Source organism: Panicum virgatum, chromosome 6N, assembly GCF_016808335.1.
Source record: "Panicum virgatum strain AP13 chromosome 6N, P.virgatum_v5, whole genome shotgun sequence".
Taxonomy (NCBI): Eukaryota; Viridiplantae; Streptophyta; class Magnoliopsida; order Poales; family Poaceae; genus Panicum; species Panicum virgatum.
The window spans coordinates 36,589,836-36,612,041 of record NC_053150.1 but is presented as its reverse complement, the minus strand read 5'-3'; the positions used below and the strand labels follow the sequence as shown (position 1 = coordinate 36,612,041).

The following is a 22,206-nucleotide window of genomic DNA, read 5'->3' as shown; positions in this document are numbered from 1 at the left end:
ATTCAAGCAATATGTACAATTATTATTATTATTGTTATTATATATATCATATTATTATGTTGGTCTAAACATAGTATGAGTGGTTACTATTTCATTTTAACACATAAATTTAGTTTAGGTCTCAATTAGAATTTCGCACAGGGCCCCACTATTCTCCGGGACGGCACTATTAGTACGATGGTGGTATGATTCGTAAACAGACACCTAATGCTTTTGTACCGCATGATTGCAAAATCCCACTCGATGAAATCATAAAGCCACCAATCAGTTCAAGAGTGTACCGACATCAAAGACGGTTATCAGCAGCACACAGGCTGCGGCAACGTGCCACTGTCCACTCACGCCTCGCAGGTTAGGCCGGAGCTCGGTCAGTGGCTCAGTGCAAATCGATCAGAAGTTCAGAACAGAAACACCGTGCGCCAATCGAACAGGCAGTTTCACACCAAGCACTTTATCTTGGTACGCTGCACGTCCATTTTAGATTTTCATGGCACAGCAAAACGTTCAGTTCGCAGAAATTTCTTCTCAAATTTTGTCGCAGCATCTATCGACGTCCAGTCCTAAACTCTCCAGCTGAAGAAACGCCCTCCCAACTGTGACACCTCTGGTGTCAGTTTAACCAAAGCCAGTCAATTAACATAACTTCACACACAAATGAGCTAAGAAAACTTAGATAAGAACCCTATGTCTAGTTCTTGCAAACTTGTGTGTAAATGTATGTGTGCATGTATTTGAGTGCAATGCTTGAAAAACAATATTTGGTATACTTTTAAACTTAACTTGACATGTGTGGTAATAAGGTAATAAAATACACCTTTCATAATGATCTATAAACTTTCTCTGCAAATCAAATTCAAACTGGAAAACCATCACATGAAATGATTAATAGAACCATTCTTTGATTTGTGAAGATCTACTAGTTCAAACAAAATAATAAAATGAGGCCACAAATATTCAATGCACAAGTAGTTTGAAATCTTGAAATTTCTTTAAGGAAAAGAAGAAATAAAACATACTTACTTCGGAGGTCTAGTAAGAAAATATTTAGTTCTTCCTTAAATGACAAATTGAAATTGTGAACAAACTGAAATTTTTAAACCAGGGACCATAAACATTCCTTTGGCTCATGATAACAAAGATTTATACAAAACACTAATGCATCCTTGTATAAGAGTATGTGTGGATATAAAACTTGTTCCTTTAATATTCTTGAACTTTCATGCTCAACTGGTCACAAAGAGGTAGAATAAAGACACACTCATATTCTTGTGACACATAGTTTAATTTACAAAGACTTTTTGGAAAATTCAAGATTTAAACAAATCAAATAAACAAGAGTTCAATTTCTAGTAATAAGGAAGTTAAAAATAACTTTCAAACCAATACAAACATGCATATGAAAATAAATAGACATATTCACCATGTCATGTTAAACAAAAACCTAGTTGAAGCCTAGGAGTAAAAGTGCCAAAATTCACATGAAATGATAAGTAGTTTAAATGTCAGTTTTTGAAATAATTAAATAACTCTCAAACCATTGCTCTAATGAAAAAGTGCATAACACTAAAGTTGTAGATCTCGAAAAATTGAACAAGAATGGTATTCAACACTTTTTCATTCGAGGCCCAGAAGAGGGAGAAAATTCGAAATTACAGAACTGGGTTTTGGAACTTTAGTCTAATTACGAAATTGCCACTGGCCGGTTCTTCAACCTCCCGCCTCCCTGCACCCCGTCCACTGGTGACGCCGTACGCCGGCGCCGGCCACCTGGATGGACAGGTGCCGAGCCCCAAGCCCAAACCACGTCGTGCACCCCTGGTCTTCCCAAAACCGCCCCGTCTTGGCACCATTTGGGCTCGCCACGCGCACCCGCCATCTGTGCGCTCGCCACGGCGACGGCCGAGCTGCCACGGCCGTGCGCGCCTCCCCTGGGCGACCCTTCCCCAGCAAACTCGCTCCCAGTTCGCCCTCCCTCTCCTTGCCGCCTATAAAACGAGCCCCTAGCCCCCTCGCACGCCCAGATCCCATTTCCTCATTCGCCGCCCGCCATTGCCGACGGCAAGCTCGAGCTCGCCGTGGCCAGGCCATTCCCGAACCCCATTGCTTGTTTGGACGCCACCAAAACCTTCCTCGCCTCTCACTGGTGCTGTACACCCGGTCGAACGCCGCTGGAACCCGCCGGAGCATGGACGCCGGCGAGCAGAGCCACTGCCGGCCGCCCCTCACCGCGGACCCGCCTCCTCAGACCCTCTCCCGACAAGCCACGGCCACCTAAAGGTAGCTCTCGAGCCCCTCTCCATTTCCCCCCACTTTCCCCTAGCCGCCGGCCAACCTCATCGCCGGGAACCGCCGCGCCAAACCCTCCTCTGTTCCTGACTTCCGCCAGGGACCTCCCTGGAGAAGAAACAAAAGTTCCAGGGGTCCAAATGAAAAGTTACAAATGAACTCAAAACAGCAAATTTTAAAAATGCCTAGAAAATCGTATAAAAATCAGAAAAATGCAAACTAAAATGTTTTGGAATCCTTGAAACAATAACTACAACTTTTGTTACAGTCACATGTTAATTTTTTGCATTTATTTTAATCTGAGAAAAAGAATAAGAAAATCACCTTATGCATGTTCATGAAGTTCTACTCAGCAAATGACCTTGATTTTTGGATATGTTATCAATAATGGAATATGAAGATCACTGTAAAATGATGACACCCAACCAAAACAGTTATCATATTGGAACAATCAAGATTCTCTAATCTGTTATTGACATTCTCGAATTAATACTGGAAAATATGCACATGAACTTGCTCTGGAATTTTTACTGTATCCATGCGAAACTTAATCCCTGTTAATACCTAAATTTCAGATTTATTTGAGTTCATTTGCTATATACCATGATTTATGATTGTTTAATCAACTTAATTCTTCATATATAGTTCTTATGCTTAGAAAAATCTATATTTATTTATGAAGTCTCTTTTTAGCTCTGTGTTCTTGTATAAAAATTTTAAGCTGCATTTACTGAGTTTTGCTTTGGTGAATAATCATGCTTAGTATCTTAGGGCTAGATTTACTATTTGTGTTCTGAGTAATCTACACCATAACTGATCTTGATTTTTGGATATGATCTTGTTTAGAGTATGTTCTATCTGTAATAAAAATTTCATAAGCAGTACTGGTTAAATGCACCTTGAGAAATTTATGCTAAATCATGTTAAGTTAAATGCATAACTAATTTTTCTGGTGGTTATAAAGCTCGATAATTTTTCTGGAGTATGTTAAGCTCATCAATAGGATCTGGTAAAAATTTGAGAATCATATCCCTAGTACAACTCTCTGGAGAATTAATCTTAATTAATGGATTGTTGTTTTTGTTCTTTTTATTACCTCAGCTGTATAAGTGAATAAAATCTGGAAAAATTTCAGTACTGAGTAGATGCCTTGTAGTTTCTCCCATAAAATTTGTAGAACCAGAACCCATGTTAAACGTTCTGTGCAAAAAGGTGAAGTAACTAGAGTAATCCACTTACATGAATTGTTATGATTAAGTGCTTTATGATTAGATGCTGAAATTGATACCCTAGATGCTAGAGTATATGATCGGTGTTACATTAATTTTTCATCACTAGCTCATCAGTAAATTTGTTGTTATGAAATAGTGAAAGCATGCTATGTTTTAATGATTAAAAATGAAAACCAAACCACACAACTCTTTTATGAAGTAAAGTGAGTTTAAAAACTACTCTATAAACAATTGCCCAGAAAATAAAGTTAACTAAAACCACCACAACAAACACATGCTATACTGGACTACAACTTTATAGTGATGGAAAGAAATATGTTTATATCATGTTGTAACAATATCATTTCTGCATGCATATAGAAACGGTAAATCTACTCGACGGTGATTACGAGTTGGTGCCCGCGAATACTACCACTCCGGAGAGTGTCTCTCTTTTTTTTGTACTGACTTGAATCAAGACCCGAACCAATGTTCGGAAGAGCCCAAGGCTACCTTTGAACAGTGCCCAAGAAGGCAAGCCCCGGTGCATAATCCCATTATTTTACGCCTTATATTCATCTTACTATTTGTATATATTGTAATAATTTTTATTGCGCATTTATATTTTCTAGGAGTTGATCGAAAACCTTAGGTGCATGATCCCTAGGTACCTATGTTTGATACCCGGATCTTTTTATCGACTAGTTGCCATGCTAATTAGGTACGGTAGAAGTCGAGGGGTTTCCTGCCTCTCGCGAGCATATAGGAATTTTACTGACTTTAATTCCTGCTGAAATATAAGGACAACGGGCGGGGTTGTGTAGTTGTGATACCCCGCTGGTGTAGGCAAAATGGCTAAGGTCGCGGTGTGTGGCTCATTTCGTTAAGCGTTTGAAAGTACTAGCCACATGCCGAGAAATATGGTAATCGGTAAGCTGAAGTACCTGATTGGACCAGCGAGTGGAACGATCTCGCACCCTCTTGGTAGAAGTAGGTTTTATTTTTTGTCCGGACGTACGGGTGCAGAGACGTCGGGCTCTGTAGTCGGGGAGGGTGTTCCGGATCCACGGACTGGAAAGAAAGGGGAAATGTTGTGTGGGTGACTTGGTTCCCATATGTGTGGTCTAGGTTCCCCTGGCCAGGTTGAAATCCGATTCAGAATCGTCCGCCTCTCACGGCATGAGACTGCTTAATGTTTTCGGTCACACAGAGTAACAAGTGGAACATGATGATGATAATACTGCTGGTTGATTAAATGATTGCTCTACCATGTTTGTGTAGAGTTGGATGCAAACTTAGAATGGTTAATCCAACTAGAAGATGGCTAGATAAAATCTGAAAATAAGGACCAACTCTTAGTGGCATTTTTGGCAAAACAAACCCCACAAACCAAAAAGCCTTGCATGTCTAGTTATCGGACTATGTTATATCCGGTGACGGGTCAGTCTTGCTGAGTATTAGTATACTCAGCCTTGCTTGTGGCACTGTTTTTTAGGTACTAACTTCGAAGATCTGTTCGCGAGTCTTACTTGGCCGTGTACCTTGCCTCCGGGTTGGTCTGTTGAGTGGGATGGCCCTTCAGCTGGTGCTGACCTCCCTCCTGCTGAGTGACGCTTTCGTACGGGCTTTATCGATGCGTCATGTTATTTCGCTAGTTACCTTTTAATGCTTCCGCTGAACTATGACACTTGAATAATTTGTGTAGTTTGGAACTCTGTAGTACTTCGCTACTCTGAACATGTTTTGTAATAAATTTACTTTCCGCTGCAAACTCTGAGATGTATGAAGTGTTCTGTGTTGTAATCTCTGGGCTCACCTTCGTGTGAGTGTTGTTTGCTGATCCTGGAATAGCGTGGCTTTAATCGAGGCTTCATTCGAGGAACTACCGGTGCGTGCCGATTTGGGTCAGAGTTGCCTAGCAACAAAGATCAGTGCACCCGGGCCCAGTTAGTTTGGGTGGTTCCGCCACAGCTAGTATCAGAGCTCGCAGACAGCCTACCAGAGATGACAGCCTCGGTTTTCAAAACAACAAATTAAAACTTGACTTCAAAACTACTAAAGTTTTGAAAGAGTTTAGGATCTCCAAGGACAAGTCTAGACGTAAAGCCCTAGGGAATCTTATGGGTACAATCAGGTGGCTTATATTGTATGGCTAACTTCTAGCACATTATCTTTCAGTATTTAAATTCTGTAATTTAAATTCTGCAACTACATCGTCGCCATGGAGGTATGCTTACTCAGTCAGCTGAGGGAGTCTGACCTTCCCGTCGGTGATGCGAGCCGAACGCTGGAGCTCAAGCAGTGGCCTACTTGAGCTGCTGCCCATATACCAACTTCGGTTGATTATATGGGGAGTAATGGTTCGAAATTGGAATTCAATTCCCCGTCAAAGACGGTACACAGTCAATACGTTATTTCGATAACGTATGCTTAACGTTGTCCATACGGCGGTAATTGTATGGATGCCGGTTCTATAGTGATCGGTAATGGATGGGGACGCTTTCGTGAGTGCTGGCACGGAAGGTTCAATTTATGTATTGTCAATTTTCTGCAGGTACGCTAACTCAAAATCGAATTCTAGGCTATCTAGCTATATCGAGTAGCTACATAGTGAGAGACGTATTATGTATGCCACCGAAGCTAACCATGTAAGTCCAAGGTTACTTGGCAATTCTTTTCTTGGTGAGGACGATTAAGATCTACATTCATCCTCAAATCATCAGCAAAGAAACTTTTGAAAGAAATCAAAATCGAAAAGTTTAAAACACGATCTTAAGGATCATCTAGCAAATCTGTGTAATCTGGAAATTCTGGATTCATCTAATTTTTAAAATATGAAAATCACTTCAAATCAAGTTTGGCTTGGAATATGAAATGTAGCTACATAGATTTCCAAGCTGCTGTAAAAATATGAGAATTTTTGAAGCTTCCCACCTTAGTGTTTTTAAATTTATAATAACCTTCTGCAAATCTGTCTGCTCGAAGCAGTCTGACTAAACTGAATTTTTCGACCACCTTAAGATGCTTATCTGAAAAATCGTTCAACACAAAAGTCGTAGGGAACTTGACTAAGAACTCACTGTAAAAGTTTGGATTAGCTTTGTTCAGTTGTTTGGTAGATATGGTCAAATTACTCACTCTCTGGACAATCTGTTTTCTGGTTTGACATCACTTCAAAACCTTGCATATCACCTTGTTAGGATCTGAACTGGCCTTAGTGTTGACTAGATGAAATGTTCCTCACTACCTTGGGAATATTCTGTAAAATTTTGAGAATTTTTTGACCAAGTATATTGTCCTTGGTTAAGAAAACACTAGCTCTCTGTTCGCTGAATTTTCTGGACATACAGTAAGGAAGACTTTTAAGAAAAAGCCCATCATAGGGTTGATCTAGACCTAGCCTTGACTAGAAAAAAATTGTGCACAATGATATTAGGAATGCCCTAGTAAAATTTCAAAAAAAAAATTTGGACCCCTCAATTTAGAGTGACGAAACTCTAAACTTGCTTCCGGTACAATTGAAATCTCATTGTCCAATTTGTATCCTACGGGATATTGCTGAAATTTTCACCCTTGTATATGACTCTTCTTGGCTATGAGTTGAATAACAAAGTGGTCACAAATTCTCTAATCTAGATTCTCACCAATTTTCAGCTTCGTGGGACTAGTATACTCCAAATTATAGACAAAACACTATCGCCCGGCCTGCTGAAAAACAGCTAGAACAGAGAAGCAAAGACTGAATATTTCAACCATTTTAACCATTGTTTTAGCCTTGGGCTTGAATACCAAAGTTGTTCCAAATTTCCTAACCTACATTCCTACAAAATTTCAACTTCATTAGATGTATATAGTCGGAGTTATGCCCTAAATACCGAGACTCTGTTCAGAAAACCAGAGGTATAGTAATGGACAATTTCGACCACCTTAATCTTAGAATTAGCCTCTAAGTTGACTACCAAAGTTGTAGCACATGAAATTATCTAACTCCTGTCAAAATTTCAAGGCATTTTGATGAACAGAACGCGAGTTATGAGTTTTCTCGTAACCTGCAGCTTCCTGCACGTTCGGTTAACCATGCCTTTCGAGTTCTACTCATCTGCCCATCTATCCTTTGAATCATACCAATGTTAGGGACCATATTGCTGGTGATAAGCCTTCCATATTTTTGAAGCACATTGTCCATCAACCTTTGGATGCTGGTTATCAATAGCTCAACAAAAAGAAGAATGGCACAAGGGATGACTAAAATTACGTGGACGAGTTGAAGGAATTCTCATTGCCCTTCTTGCTCAAATGGGTCTTTTGAAAACTAAAAATAGGTGCACAAAAATGCTAGAATATCATGCATAATCATGACTGCAACATTCATGCAATACTTGTAGCAAAAGTACTACCGATGCATTGTTATTACATTTCCACGATTTAAATCACATATGCATCTAGGAAGGAATTGTGAATATTATCTGGCTCTTCATCTTCCTTTCTTGCCACGAGCATTAGTTGGGTTGCTATGTTTTTACCTTGTTGTGGTGCTCGTCACTAACCTAAGGTGCCGCGACGGAACCTAGGGCCTCGTGTGTGCTACCGCAACATGATTGTGCTACTAGGTGCGTGCTGGTATCTTGGTCTGTGATAGCGACTCCGTGGCAATCTATTTTCTCGCAACCTGAATAATGTGTTGAATTGTTTGAGTTCTATTTTGGTTCAACAAAAATTAAGAGTACTTGCCTGACCTTCCAGAAGCTAACCTACATTACAACCTGAGCACCCCATGCCCACATGCATGATCATTCTACCAAATAGATATACCCCATCATGCATGAAAACCATGTGCATCAGAAGTTATACACCAGGAAAACGCTCATCATTCAATAGTATCATGACAAATGCATCATGCCATGTGCATCATGTCATCAATGCATAGATCATTTTATCAGTGCAGTGCATCCCCACACATATATTACCTAGGTGTGTTGCCTCATTACAACCAAACACCTCACCTAACTTATCAATGTGTATCATCAATCTCATGACATGTTGGCATCTCCACCATGCATCCTGACATTGAACTAGTGTGCATTTTTCTCAAAACAAGAACCAACTATTAAATAAAAGCATCTTGAGCAAGAATGTCTTGAGAAAAGTTTGCTTCTGCCGAAGAATAAGATCTCCATACTAGAAAGCTGTCAGATGTAAGCGGACCAGCAGGTACAGAAGGAAAACCCAAATTCTTAGACCTGGCCAACTACCTCAAAATAAGTTGAGCCTGTGTAACAAAATGTAGTAAAACAAATCTCCTTACTGCTGTAAAATTTTGAAAATTTTGGAGAATTGTAACCCTCTAAAATTCAGTCTTTTGGTAAACCCCTATGATCCTATCAACTTGTAGCAGTCTGGCCACATGAATTTTTCGACCCACTTAAACGCTTTTCCTGAGAAAATGTTAAACATGAAAGTTGCTGATAACTAAGTCTAGAAGCTACTGAAAATTTTTGAGAATTTTATTTCAAGTGGTTTGGTACTTACAGTCAAAATACTAGCCCTCTGTTCAGTCTGAAATCTGGGTCAACCTTCCTGCAAACACTTAAGGATTTGACTATCTTAAGCTCTGTTTCTGAGTTGGAGTTGACTAGAGGAAATGATCACAATTATCTTAGGCACCCCCAGTAAAAATTTGAGAATTTTTCGACCTTGGATTCATCAGTTATGCTAAATTTTATCAGCTACCCAGAATCTGTCCTGCGAAAATCATCAAGTACAAGCTCTTCTAAAGAATGGAGAAGCCTAAATGTTTTACTGCGACAAGGATAGAGTTGTATAGTTTGAATCTCCATAGTGGATCAACTGAACCGTGATCTCTGAAAACCAATTCTTGATAGGTCACCCCTTCCAAAGCTTTCCAGTCACTCGAGTATTAACAAAGTATATCAAGACCCTAGGCAAAATTTCTCGCTAAATATATCTCATAATGCTATACCGAGACCACTTATAAATACCTGTTACACTCCAATTTTTGCCGATTATGGATTTCATGATTGGTTTGCCAAGCACCTCTCCAAGGCCTGATTCCATATGGATCATTATCGACAACCGACACCTTTTCTTCAATTACACACTATTCATACTACCAATAAGTCTGCCGGTATTCCTCTTGATCATATTGTGGTCTACATATCACACCACATAGAATTAATTCCAATAGTGACGTTCATTTCCTAGCGCATTTTTGGGAAATCCGTTGCAATCTTCTCCTGTCACCAAACTGATCCGAAGTTTAGCTTATCATCCTCGAACCGACAGCCAAACTGAAAAGTGGACCGAATCTTAAAGGACATGCTAATATCTTACATCATTCATTATGATAACCATGAAGACAAATGCCCATTCTTAGCAGAGTTCTCACCCAGCTATCAAGCAAGCTTGAAAATGGCACTATTTAAAGCATCGTATGGTCAAAGGTGTCAAACTCCACTGAGTTTGTCACAAACCGAAGACCACTAAATATTTGGACCAGACTTGATCATTAGGCAGAATAACAACTAAAGATAATACAAGAAAATCTTAAAGCTACCCACTCTAGCCAAATGAGTTATTTGGATAAAAAAAAGAGAAAATCTTTGCAACTCGAAGTCGGTAATAATGTCTACCTTCTGGTATCACCAACCAAAGGCACACACACTGTCCACACTTAGTTTATTCACCTGAATCTCGGGACGAGATTCTTTTTAAGGGGGGTAGGCTGTGATACCTCTGGTGTCAGTTTAACCAAAGCCAGTCAATTAACATAACTTCACACACAAATGAGCTAAGAAAACTTAGATAAGAACCCTATGTCTTGTTCTTGCAAACTTGTGTGTAAATGTATGTGTGCATGTATTTGAGTGCAATGCTTGAAAAACAATATTTGGTATACTTTTAAACTTAACTTGACATGTGTGGTAATAAGGTAATAAAATACACCTTTCATAATGATCTATAAACTTTCTCTGCAAATCAAATTCAAACTGGAAAACCATCACATGAAATAATTAATGGAACCATTCTTTGATTTGTGAAGATCTACTAGTTCAAACAAAATAATAAAATGAGGCCACAAATATTCAATGCACAAGTAGTTTGACATCTTGAAATTTCTTTAAGGAAAAGAAGAAATAAAACATACTTACTTCGGAGGTCTAGTAAGAAAATATTTAGTTCTTCCTTAAATGACAAATTGGAGTTGTGAACAAACTGAAATTTTTAAACAAGGGACCATAAACATTCCTTTGGCTCATGATAACAAAGATTTATACAAAACACTAATGCATCCTTGTATAAGAGTATGTGTGGATATAAAACTTGTTCCTTTAATATTCTTGAACTTTCATGCTCAACTGGTCACAAAGAGGTAGAATAAAGACACACTCATATTATTGTGACACATAGTTTAATTTATAAAGACTTTTTGGCAAATTCAAGATTTAAACAAATCAAATAAACAAGAGTTCAATTTCTAGTAATAAGGAAGTTAAAAATAACTTTCAAACCAATGCAAACATGCATATGAAAATAAATAGACATATTCACCATGTCATGTTAAACAAAAACCTAGTTGAAGCCTAGGAGTAAAAGTGCCAAAATTCACATGAAATGATAAGTACTTTAAATGGCAGTTTTTGAAATAATTAAATAACTCTCAAACCATTGCTCTAATGAAAAAGTGCATAACACGAAAGTTGTAGATCTCGAAAAATTGAACAAGAATGGTATTCAACACTTTTTCATTCGAGGCCCAGAAGAGGGAGAAAATTCGAAATTACAGAAATGGGTTTTGGAACTTTGGTCTAATTACGAAATTGCCACTGGCCGGTTCTTCAACCTCCCGCCTCCCTGCACCCCGTCCACTGGCGACGCCGTACGCCGGCGCCGGCCACCTGGACGGACAGGTGCCGAGCCCCAGGCCCAAACCACCTCGTGCGCCCCTGGTCTTCCGAAAACCGCCCCCTCTTGGCACCATTTGGGCTCGCCACGCGCACCCACCATCTGTGCGCTTGACACGGCGACGGCCGGCCGAGCTGCCACGGCCGTGCGCGCCTCCCCCGGGCGACCCTTCCCCAGCAAACTCGCTCCCAGTTCGCCCTCCCTCTCCTTGCCGCCTATAAAACGAGCCCCTAGCCCCCTCGCCCGCCCAGACCCCATTTCCTCATTCGCCGCCCGCCATTGCCGACGGCAAGCTCGAGCTCGCCGTGGCCAGGCCATTCCCGAACCCCATTGCTTGTTTGGACGCCACCAAAACCTTCCTCGCCTCTCACTGGTGCTGTACACCCGTTCGAACGCCGCTGGAACCCGCCGGAGCATGGACGCCGGCGAGCAGAGCCACTGCCGGCCGCCCCTCACCGCGGACCCGCCTCCTCAGACCCTCTCCCGACAAGCCACGGCCACCTAAAGGTAGCTCTCGAGCCCCTCTCCATTTCCCCCCACTTTCCCCTAGCCGCCGGCCAACCTCATCGCCGGGAACCGCCGCGCCTAACCCTCCTCTGTTCCTGACTTCCGCCAGGGACCTCCCTGGAGAAGAAACAAAAGTTCCAGGGGTCCAAATGAAAAGTTACAAATGAACTCAAAACAGCAAACTTTAAAAATGCCTAGAAAATCGTATAAAAATCAGAAAAATGCAAACTAAAATGTTTTGGAATCCTTGAAACAAGAACTACAACTTTTGTTAAAGTCACATGTTAATTTTTTGCTTTTATTTTAATCTGAGAAAAAGAATAAGAAAATCACCTTATGCATGTTCATGAAGTTCTACTCAGCAAATGACCTTGATTTTTGGATATGTTATCAATAATGGAATATGAAGATCATAGTAAAAAGATGACACCCAACCAAAACAGTTATCATATTGGAACAATCAAGATTATCTAATCTGTTATTGACATTCTCGAATTAATACTGGAAAATATGCACATGAACTTGCTCTGGAATTTTTACTGTATGCATGTGAAACTGAATCCCTGTTAATACCTAAATTTCAGATTTATTTGAGTTCATTTGCTATATACCATGATTTATGCTTGTTTAATCAACTTAATTCTTCATATATAGTTCTTATGCTCAGAAAAATCTATATTTATTTATGAAGTCTCTTTTTAGCTCTGTGTTCCTGTCTAAAAATTTTGAGCTGCATTTACTGAGTTTTGCTTTGGTGAATAATCATGCTTAGTATCTTAGGGCTAGATTTACTATTTGTGTTCTGAGTAATCTACACCATAACTGATCTTGATTTTTGGATATGATCTTGTTTAGAGTATGTTCTATCTGTAATAAAAATTTCATAAGCAGTACTGGTTAAATGCACCTTGAGAAATTTATGCTAAATCATGTTAAGTTAAATGCATAACTAATTTGTCTGGTGGTTATAAAGCTCGATTTTTTTTTTGGAGTATGTTAAGCTCATTAATAGGATCTGGTAAAAATTTGAGAATCATATCCCTAGTACAACTCTCTGGAGAATTAATCTTAATTAATGGCTTGTTGTTTTTGTTCTTTTTATTACCTCAGCTGTATAAGTGAATAAAATCTGGAAAAATTTCAGTACTGAGTAGATGCCTTGTAGATTCTCCCATAAAATTTGTAGAACCAGAACCCATGTTAAACGTTCTGTGCAAAAAGGTGAAGCAACTAGAGTAATCTGCTTACATGAATTGTTATGATTAAGGGCTTTATGATTAGATGCTGAAATTGATACCCTAGATGCTAGAGTATATGACCGGTGTTACATTAATTTTTCATCACTAGCTCATCAGTAAATTTGTTGTTATGAAATAGTGAAAGCATGCTATGTTTTAATGATTAAAAATGAAAACCAAACCACACAACTCTTTTATGAAGTAAAGTGAGTTTAAAAACTACTCTATAAACAATTGCCCAGAAAATAAAGTTAACTAAGACCACCACAACAAACACATGCTATACTGGACTACAACTTTATAGTGATGGAAAGAAATATGTTTATATCATGTTGTAACAATATCATTTCTGCATGCATATAGAAACGGTAAATCTACTCGACGGTGATTACGAGTTGGTGCCCGCGAATACTACCACTCCGGAGAGTGTCTCTCTTTTTTTTTGTACTGACTTGAATCAAGACACGAACCAATGTTCGGAAGAGCCCAAGGCTACCTTTGAACAGTGCCCAAGAAGGCAAGCCCCGGTGCATAATCCCATTATTTTACGCCTTATATTCATCTTACTATTTGTATATGTTGTAATAATTTTTATTACGCATTTACGTTTTCTAGGAGTTGATCGAAAACCTTAGGTGCATGATCCCTAGGTACCTATGTTTGATACCCGGATCTTTTTATCGACTAGTTGCCATGCTAATTAGGTACGGTAGAAGTCGAGGGGTTTCCTGCCTCTCGCGAGCATATATGAATTTTACTGACTTTAATTCCTGCTGAAATATAAGGACAACGGGCGGGGTTGTGTAGTTGTGATACCCCGCTGGTGTAGGCAAAATGGCTAAGGTCGCGGTGTGTGGCTCATTTCGTTAAGCGTTTGAAAGTACTAGCCACATGCCGAGAAATATGGTAATCGGTAAGCTGAAGTACCTGATTGGACCAGCGAGTGGAACGATCTCGCACCCTCTTGGTAGAAGTAGGTTTTATTTTTTGTCCGGACGTACGAGTGCAGAGACGTCGGGCTCTGTAGTCAGGGAGGGTGTTCCGGATCCACGGACTGGAAAGAAAGAAGAAATGTTGTGTGGGTGACTTGGTTCCCATACGTGTGGTCTAGGTTCCCCTGGCCAGGTTGAAATCCGATTCAGAATCGTCCGCCTCTCACGGCATGAGACTGCTTAATGTTTTCGGTCACACAGAGTAACAAGTGGAACATGATGATGATAATACTACTGGTTGATTAAATGATTGCTCTACCATGTTTGTGTAGAGTTGGATGCAAACTTAGAATGGTTAATCCAACTAGAAGATGGCTAGATAAAATCTGAAAATAAGGACCAACCCTTAGTGGCATTTTTGGCAAAACAAACCCCACAAACCAAAAAGCCTTGCATGTCTAGTTATCGGACTATGTTATATCCGGTGACGGATCAGTCTTGCTGAGTATTAGTATACTCAGTCTTGCTTGTGGCACTGTTTTTTAGGTACTAACTTCAAAGATCTGTTCGCGAGTCTTACTTGGCCGTGTACCTTGCCTCCGGGTTGGTCTGTTGAGTGGGATGGCCCTTCAGCTGGTGCTGACCTCCCTCCTGCTGAGTGACGCTTTCGTACGGGCTTTATCGATGCGTCATGTTATTTCACTAGTTACCTTTTAATGCTTCCGCTGAACTATGACACTTGAATAATTTGTGTAGTTTGGAACTTTGTAGTACTTCGCTACTCTGAACATGTTTTGTAATAAATTTACTTTCCGCTGCAAACTCTGAGATATATGAAGTGTTCTGCGTTGTAATCTCTGAGCTCACCTTCGTGTGAGTGTTGTCTGCTGATCCTGGAATCGTGTGAGTGTTGTCTGCTGATCCTGGAATAGCGTGGCTTTAATCGAGGCTTCACTCGAGGAACTACCGGTGCGTGCCGATTTGGGTCAGAGTTGCCTAGCAACAAAGATCAGTGCACTCGGGCCCAGTTAGTTTGGGTGGTTCCGCCACACCAACTTTCCAGACTTGCACACTATTTCAGTTGCAGCGAGGAGAACACATTGTCTCGTGCTTCCCCTTGCAATTTGTTAGACACCTGACAATTTGTCCCTAACTAAGCATAAACACTAGGACATTTATCACTATTCTTCTCTGACCACCACATGCTGCTCATTGTCAGACGGCCACACTTCACTGATCATCTTCATCGGGGGAGACCTTCATTAGTTCCATAGCCTTCCTGCAAATCCAAACCCACGAAATAAATTTCAGCCATAATCACAGAGGCAGTCTGCAATGATAGAAACAATGGCGTAAAGAAACGTCGGAAAGGAAATTGTCCAAATATATATGGCCTCGTCCTGTTGCCATTTGACATACATTCTAACTGCTTGTCATTGTTATACATGCACAAAAGAATAAACAAGAGGGTAGCAGGTTACCGTAGTTCTCTCTCAATCTCTTCATTTCCAGGATCCAACTTCTGTGCATCCAGAAGAGCATCATGGGCTTGCTTGTGCTCCTAAGACATAGCAAATCCATGCACATATGATAACTACACATCAACAAAATTTGAAGTGGATAAAAATATTGGCAGGCCAGAAGTGTATCTCACCCCGAGTAACATGTGAGCTGCACCCTGACGATAGCACCCTTTAGCCCAGTCAGGTCGCATCGTCCTGCACTTGTAAGCATCTGATAGGGCACCTTCACCGTCACCCATTTGCAGTCGACAAAGGCTCCTATTTGAATATAGTGTTGCATCTGGTGCATGATCTATGGCCTAAAAATGGTCAAACAAGGAAATCATACAATTACATTTTCCCAAGCTTAAATGATAACTAATGGAAACTAGAATGTAGCAATTATTTGTCATCGGTAGACTACAGATTTCACACACGACAACAGATAGATGAAGACCTGTCTTCAAACTTCTTGGACTGAGATTCGTTGTCTGGAAAGGGATTTCTTCCTTTTGGAAAAAATGGAGAAAACAGAAAAGTTTATTATTCCATCATTACTACATGTTCCTGTCTCCTAATCCAAGCATGTAAGAGTGACAGTCCAAAATTCCCCTATATGATCCATGTTTGGACTTCTGTTCTACTATGAACAGATAAATGTGTGCATTACAAATTATTCTTCATTAGACATACTCTAAGGACGGTATTAATTTTAGTTTGTCCATATCCATCTACTCTTAACTGCATCAAAACACAGTCATGTTGGAATAGATGAAATAACAAGACTGTCTTCACTACTGTGTTACCAGAACACTTTAACTGATGCAAATTAGGTAAGGGGAAAAACTATAAAGCGCGCCATACAACCTTTCCTCCTTTACTTTAGGTAACCAATAAATGTTACAGTGGGTTCCCTACTAATGGAACAGGCTACCTGCTAAATATACTAATATAGAAAAGGTTCCCAGACTTACCAAACCATACAATTTTGATGCCAAATCATAATTCTTCAGCTTGAATGCCTTACTTGCCTGTGACTTGAACATAGCTTTCCTTCTTGCAATGTGATGTTCCTCCTAAAATATTAAATAATAAAATATTGATGCAACCCAGCTTCATATTTGGATTACTGAATAAAACATATTTCTCAAGCATGATTTGATGATTTGATAAGAAAATAAACCTAACATCCTTATCTCAATAAATTTTTAGCTTGTAGATTAAAATGCTGTCTGAATTAGTGATAGTGTAGGATAACTCAGGCTGCGCGTGAGATAATCCTGAAAGTCATGGACTCAAGGTCTTGTCATCATCCATGGCGGATAGATTGGCATGCCATGGGTTGCCACACACCTAGTTGTGCCTGCTAAGAAATGACAATCACCATCTAGCCTGCTGTATATTTACAAGAAAGGTGTGAATTGAATTTTGAAAATCTAGCCTCAGTTTTTTTTTTTTTGAATGCACCAGGAGGGGAAAGCCCCTACAGATTATATACTAAAAGAGGAAATGTAAATTACAGCAACAAAGGCAAAACAAAGAAATAAAAGACAAGGGGAAAGATGGAACTGATTCCACTGTACATAGTTTAGCCAATCTGTAATTTTTGGAACATAGCTAGCTTTCAGTCTAGAATTCATGAACAAAAATTGCTCCGCAACACAGAACTATTGGTTCAAAATTATCATTTGGCCAGTCATTTCTCACTACCTTCAAAGTTTTTTTTGGGGGGGGGGGGGGTAATGGTCTATTTTCCACTGCAAATAGTATGACAGTAAAGCACAGTATATCCATAGAATACTTTGTATGGCAAGGGAATTCAAGGTAAACATGCCATACCAATGGCTTTTTACATTCCAATTTTGCATGAGAGATTACTCCATGAACACTCCAATTTGGAACACCTGGAATTGGTGAAGTCAAGGGAAACAGCATTTCAACTTCTTCCATGCAATCATTCAATGCAGCAAGCTCCACTGGCAATGTACCCAACTGCAGCAAGGAAGGAAATTGCCATCTTTGTAAATATTAATGACATAATTCAACAAGGTAGAGATAGAGAGAGAATTGTGATATCACATGAAATGCCCACTAGGTACTATTGGAACATAAGTTAACTCATATACCAACTTGGGGAAAAGTCACCTGACAGCAAGAATCCGAAGAAATGTATTTCAGCAATAGTTTAGACAACATGCACAAGATTTTCTTTTGCATCCCGCAGGCACGAAACTTCATGTGTCACCACCATTTTTTTTTACCGCAGTCAGTAGGGCAGGCCCCTACCTATTTTTTATATATGTATAAAAAGAGTATTTACAGATAAACATGAGCATTAAGCCCAAATGAAAAAAAAAAGAAGCGGAAAGAAGCTAAAGATTACACAACCAAGTTTTGAGCCTATCGCCATTCTCCATTACTCCCTCCATCCATATTTATAAGGCATAGTATAATATGACACGGTCTTCCAAATAACACTTGAACCATTCATTTATCATATATTATATCACTTAAGTTATGGTTATAAACTTATAATCATGGTAAAATATATTTGATTACAAATCCAATCCTATAAGGTTTATATCATAAAAATAAAAAAATAATTATTGATCAAAGATTGCAAAGTTTGAATCTTGATATGTGTGTGCGCCTTATAAAAGTAGATGGAGTAATTGTAAAAGAATTAGCTACATCAACTGATAGAAAACTAAAAAACTAGAAAGCATATTTTAATGAATTTGTCAGTGATTGATAGCTACATATTCCCTCCATTTATTTCCATATGTGGCACCGCACGGTTTGAACATTACTTTATTGTATGGTTGATAATAATTACCACAACAGGTAAAGTAGCTAAGTAGTTTCAAAGCAAATCTGATGGCGCTACTTTTTGACAGTTAACATACATATTGTTGGTCGAAATTACAAAGTTAAAATTGAAATGCATGTGACATATATAAATAAATGGAAACTGGCAAACTGCAATTAAAACATGGATCCCAATCTTCTTTCATAGCCGGATAGCATTATATAGCTAGGACGGTTAAGGACTGCATGATCAATCATAGTACTCCCAGCTCTTCAGACTAACATATATAAATAAACAGTGGATATCTTTCCCTTAAAGCTCAATCTGAGAGTCAACCGAAAACAACAATATGCATCTATGACATAAAGTTACAAACTAATACAATGGAAAATCAAAAAAGATATCCCTCTTGCGTAGGCACAAGTGCAATGTCTTGTCAAAGTAGTGAAAATCATCAATAAAACAGATCCAGAACATAATATAGAAGCTGAATAATGGACAGTATCATAAGAACCATTAACAAAACAGAGTAGAAAACAGTATCTGAAGAACATCAAGAAAATATATAAGAAATATACATCATCTGGAATATTAGGATCTGCTCCAGCCTTTAAGAGTAATCGAACTTCATTCGTATAACCACCCCGCATCGTAGCAATTACTAGAGGAGATGCCAAATTGCCTTTGCCATTGACATCAGCACCAGCCTGTGGAAAGAATTCATACAACTTCATTTTAAAAAAATGACACAAATGATTTCAGTAAGCAAAATAGCATCGTAGTGTAAGTTTAACAAACGAGTCAAGAACTCAAGAAAGTACAGGCCTTAATTAGCAGCTTCATGCACTTCAATGAATGGTAAATAAGAGCACCCATGAGTGGAGTGCTAACGCCACTAAAGGAGGTGTTCGGCTGAAAGAAGAAAATGAGCAATTCCCCTCAGTAACTTGATGAAGGAGGAATCCAAATTAAGTCAGGGCAAAACACTGTAAGAGGAACTAATGAGATAATATGATCATCCTGTGCTTCTTTCTACTGCCTGTAACAATTACATTGTAGTAGGTACATAACGATAAAGAATTCAGTTGTCAGCACATAGTAAATATAAAATGAAGGATTGAAATAACAGTCAAAGTTGATTTTGACACTGTCTTTCCTAGTATGACAAACGAAACTCTATGGGGTGTGCTGAAAAATAACCATGTTTAAAACATTTAAAAATATAATTTTGTACACTGAATATAATAGGAGCGCTTGAATTTAGAACACTTGCTTACAGTTCAAACTTGGCACCCAAATTAATTTAAGAGAAAAAATTAATCTGATTTAACTAATCAGATACATTCCCTGAGGGCTGATTGAATCATTAAATATAATCTTTATTTCTTTACTCTTGGGTATCCTAAAAGGTTGCCTAGACTGGGAGAGAGGAGAGACTATGTCACCATCCTACACGGCATTCAAATAGTATTGTCTGAACAATTCTGTATAGTACCATGATGGCATCATATACCGCAAGATCATTTATCTGAATTAAGACAAAAACATGGAAGAAAGTTTATGAGCTACTGAAATATTAAGGATAGAATGGCCCAGAAAACCAAAAACCAAAAACCATGAATGACCATGTCATCTAAGTAGTTGGCCAAGCAAAAGAAATATCTTCCAATCCTTATTAACTCTTGAAAATAAAGGAAACTGAAATACTACGCATCAGGAATATATACATTTGCGTGGTGATCCAATAAAATCTTCACTGTCTTATCCTGCTCATTGGCAGCAGCCTGATAGAGTGCAGTCCCATGGCCATAGTCTATGTCAACAGGTATTCCTTTTGAAAGCAGGAACTCTGTTACCTTAGTACTTCCTGTGAGCAAGATGAGTTGAAAATCATAAATTATGAGCAATACAATAAATAGAGTACATATAAACAGACAACCAATAATGCAAGTTGCAGCACTACTACAAGTAAGCATCATAAGGAGCAAACTTATTACTTTTGGCACATGATATTCCAAAAGCTTATATTAGCCACATGAAAAATGACACTAGTAGACTTCTAGTTGAATGCACTACTAACATGACAACAGCATATTTAGTAGATAATCTCTTAGTGCATTTATGACAGAAAAATAACCAGTGCATGCAGCATGGTGTAGAACTGTGCGTCCTTTCTCATCTGCTTTCATTAGATCACCACCTCGATCAAGAAGATACTTCACAGTAGAAACATCACCAGATTGAGCAGCGGTCATAAATGGTGTCACACCTGCAATGAAAAGAAACAGTCCACAAGGCTCATACAGAGTCACCTCGATCAAGAAGATACTTCACCATAGATGAAAACTGCCAGTTTGCGGATCGGGAGAGACTTAGGGAAGGACCTTCAGCTGCAGTCATATTTGCATCCCCCCCAAGTTCCTCCACCAAGTACATGCAAACCTCCAGATGGCCCGCACAAGCTGCGCAGTGCAGCACCCCAACGCCACCCTTTTTAAGAGAAAAAACAGCAGCTCTGTTGCCATTTCCTTTGCCAAGACTTTCTACAATGCCTTTCTCCCAAAGCAAACATCAAAACATCATCACATTGAGGAAGCGAATAACCCACATGTGCAACACAAAATAGCAGAATGAACCTCACTAAGTGATAAAGGGAGCAGCAGAAGCAAGATGCAACAAACACTGGACTTTTGCACGAAACATCTTGTAATCGCTACTTCGCTAGGTAACACTGTAACAGAATAACTTGGACATCTACACCGCTAATCCTAAGTGCCAGTGAGGCCAGGATCGCATGAGGTACACATCCAAAGCATCACCAAAAACTGATAATTTCCAAAGACACGATGACAGAGATACATGCTGCACGGCAGAACTCCCGCAATTTTTTTTCGACGAATCAGAACTCCCACAATCAGCAATTTATGGCACAAAAAGGTTCCTATTTTTTCTAAGATAAGAGGTGACATTATCAGGGAGTGAAGGACCACAAACACAACATAACGCCTCATTACGCTTCTAGAACCGAACCAAATTAGGGGGTTAATTAATCTAAGCACAGGAACGTGCAACCACACGCAAGAGCTAAACATCCGAGGGAGGGGGTGACCGATGGATACGGGTGCGGAGAAGGGAAGATGCAAAACCTTTGAGCCGGCCGAGGTCGCCTTCCAGGGCAGCCATGATGGCCGCGTCCTCAGCTGCACGCACGCACACACGGGAAGGGAAATCCCCATTAGAAATGCGAACAGAGGGCGCAGAGCAGTGCAGGGCCGGGCCGGGTGGGCGTACTGGAGCCGTTGCCGCAGGGGCGGCGGTAGATGAAGGGCGCCTCCATGGCTCGCCTCGTCCCCGGCGCGTCGACCTCTCTGTCAGTCTCGCGCTCCCCCCTCCCGCTACGCCTGGTCCCGTGAAGGGGAGGAGGAAGGAAAAGCTTCCGAAGGAAGGAGAAGGGAGCACACGCAGACAGCGCCGCGCCGCGGTGGGGGCTTTTTGCCTGCCTGCCTCCGTGCCTCGCTCCGCTTTGGCCCGGCCGGGTGGAGGTGGACACGGTGTAGGTGAGCCGTCGCCCACTCTCTCATGGGACTGGGAGCAGCAGCTGGGTCTACCAACACCCAGTACACGGAAACATCTGGGCGCGGCCGGGACCCCCGCGATTTCCCCCTGGACGGCCGCGGCGTGTACCCACCCTGCACCCGATGGCATGGATGGCCGACGCGTGCGCGGCGAGGACGGCCCAAAGGCTGCTGTGCCGCGTGGGCCGTCGCGGCGGGAGCAGACTAGCAGTTCGGTGGCGGA

At 40.2% G+C, this 22,206-nt stretch overlaps 1 protein-coding gene across 2 annotated transcripts; it reads right to left on the bottom strand.

The window, feature by feature from the left end:
* Nucleotides 1-421: 421 nt before the first annotated feature.
* Nucleotides 422-21,889, bottom strand: LOC120678618 (putative ankyrin repeat protein RF_0381). 2 transcript variants are annotated; one of them, XM_039959871.1, is made up of 13 exons: nucleotides 21,700-21,889; nucleotides 21,555-21,608; nucleotides 20,793-20,960; nucleotides 20,546-20,677; nucleotides 20,136-20,275; nucleotides 19,234-19,320; nucleotides 18,987-19,115; nucleotides 17,439-17,591; nucleotides 16,574-16,675; nucleotides 15,752-15,919; nucleotides 15,579-15,658; nucleotides 15,150-15,376; nucleotides 422-590 (listed from the first exon to the last, which is right to left on the bottom strand). In XM_039959871.1, exons 1-12 carry the CDS (start codon nucleotides 21,743-21,745, stop codon nucleotides 15,328-15,330), a joined length of 1,308 nt encoding a protein of 435 aa, XP_039815805.1. In that variant the 5' UTR covers nucleotides 21,746-21,889; the 3' UTR covers nucleotides 422-590; nucleotides 15,150-15,327. The 2 variants fall into 2 exon arrangements, with proteins under 2 accessions (XP_039815805.1, XP_039815806.1); XM_039959872.1 differs by lacking the exon at nucleotides 19,234-19,320 and having other exon boundaries at nucleotides 21,700-21,883.
* Between the last annotated feature and the right edge of the window lie 317 nt (nucleotides 21,890-22,206).

Excerpts from the sequence above, each read along its gene's own strand:
- LOC120678618 (XM_039959871.1), bottom strand. The coding sequence starts at position 21,745 with ATGGAGGCGCCCTTCATCTACCGCCGCCCCTGCGGCAACGGCTCCA. Across the intron at positions 20,678-20,792 it reads AAATATGACTGCAGCTGAAG|GTGTGACACCATTTATGACC; the intron begins GTCCTTCCCTAA and ends TTTTCATTGCAG. Across the intron at positions 17,592-18,986 it reads ATCCTAATATTCCAGATGAT|TTGGGTACATTGCCAGTGGA; the intron begins GTATATTTCTTA and ends TCCTTGCTGCAG.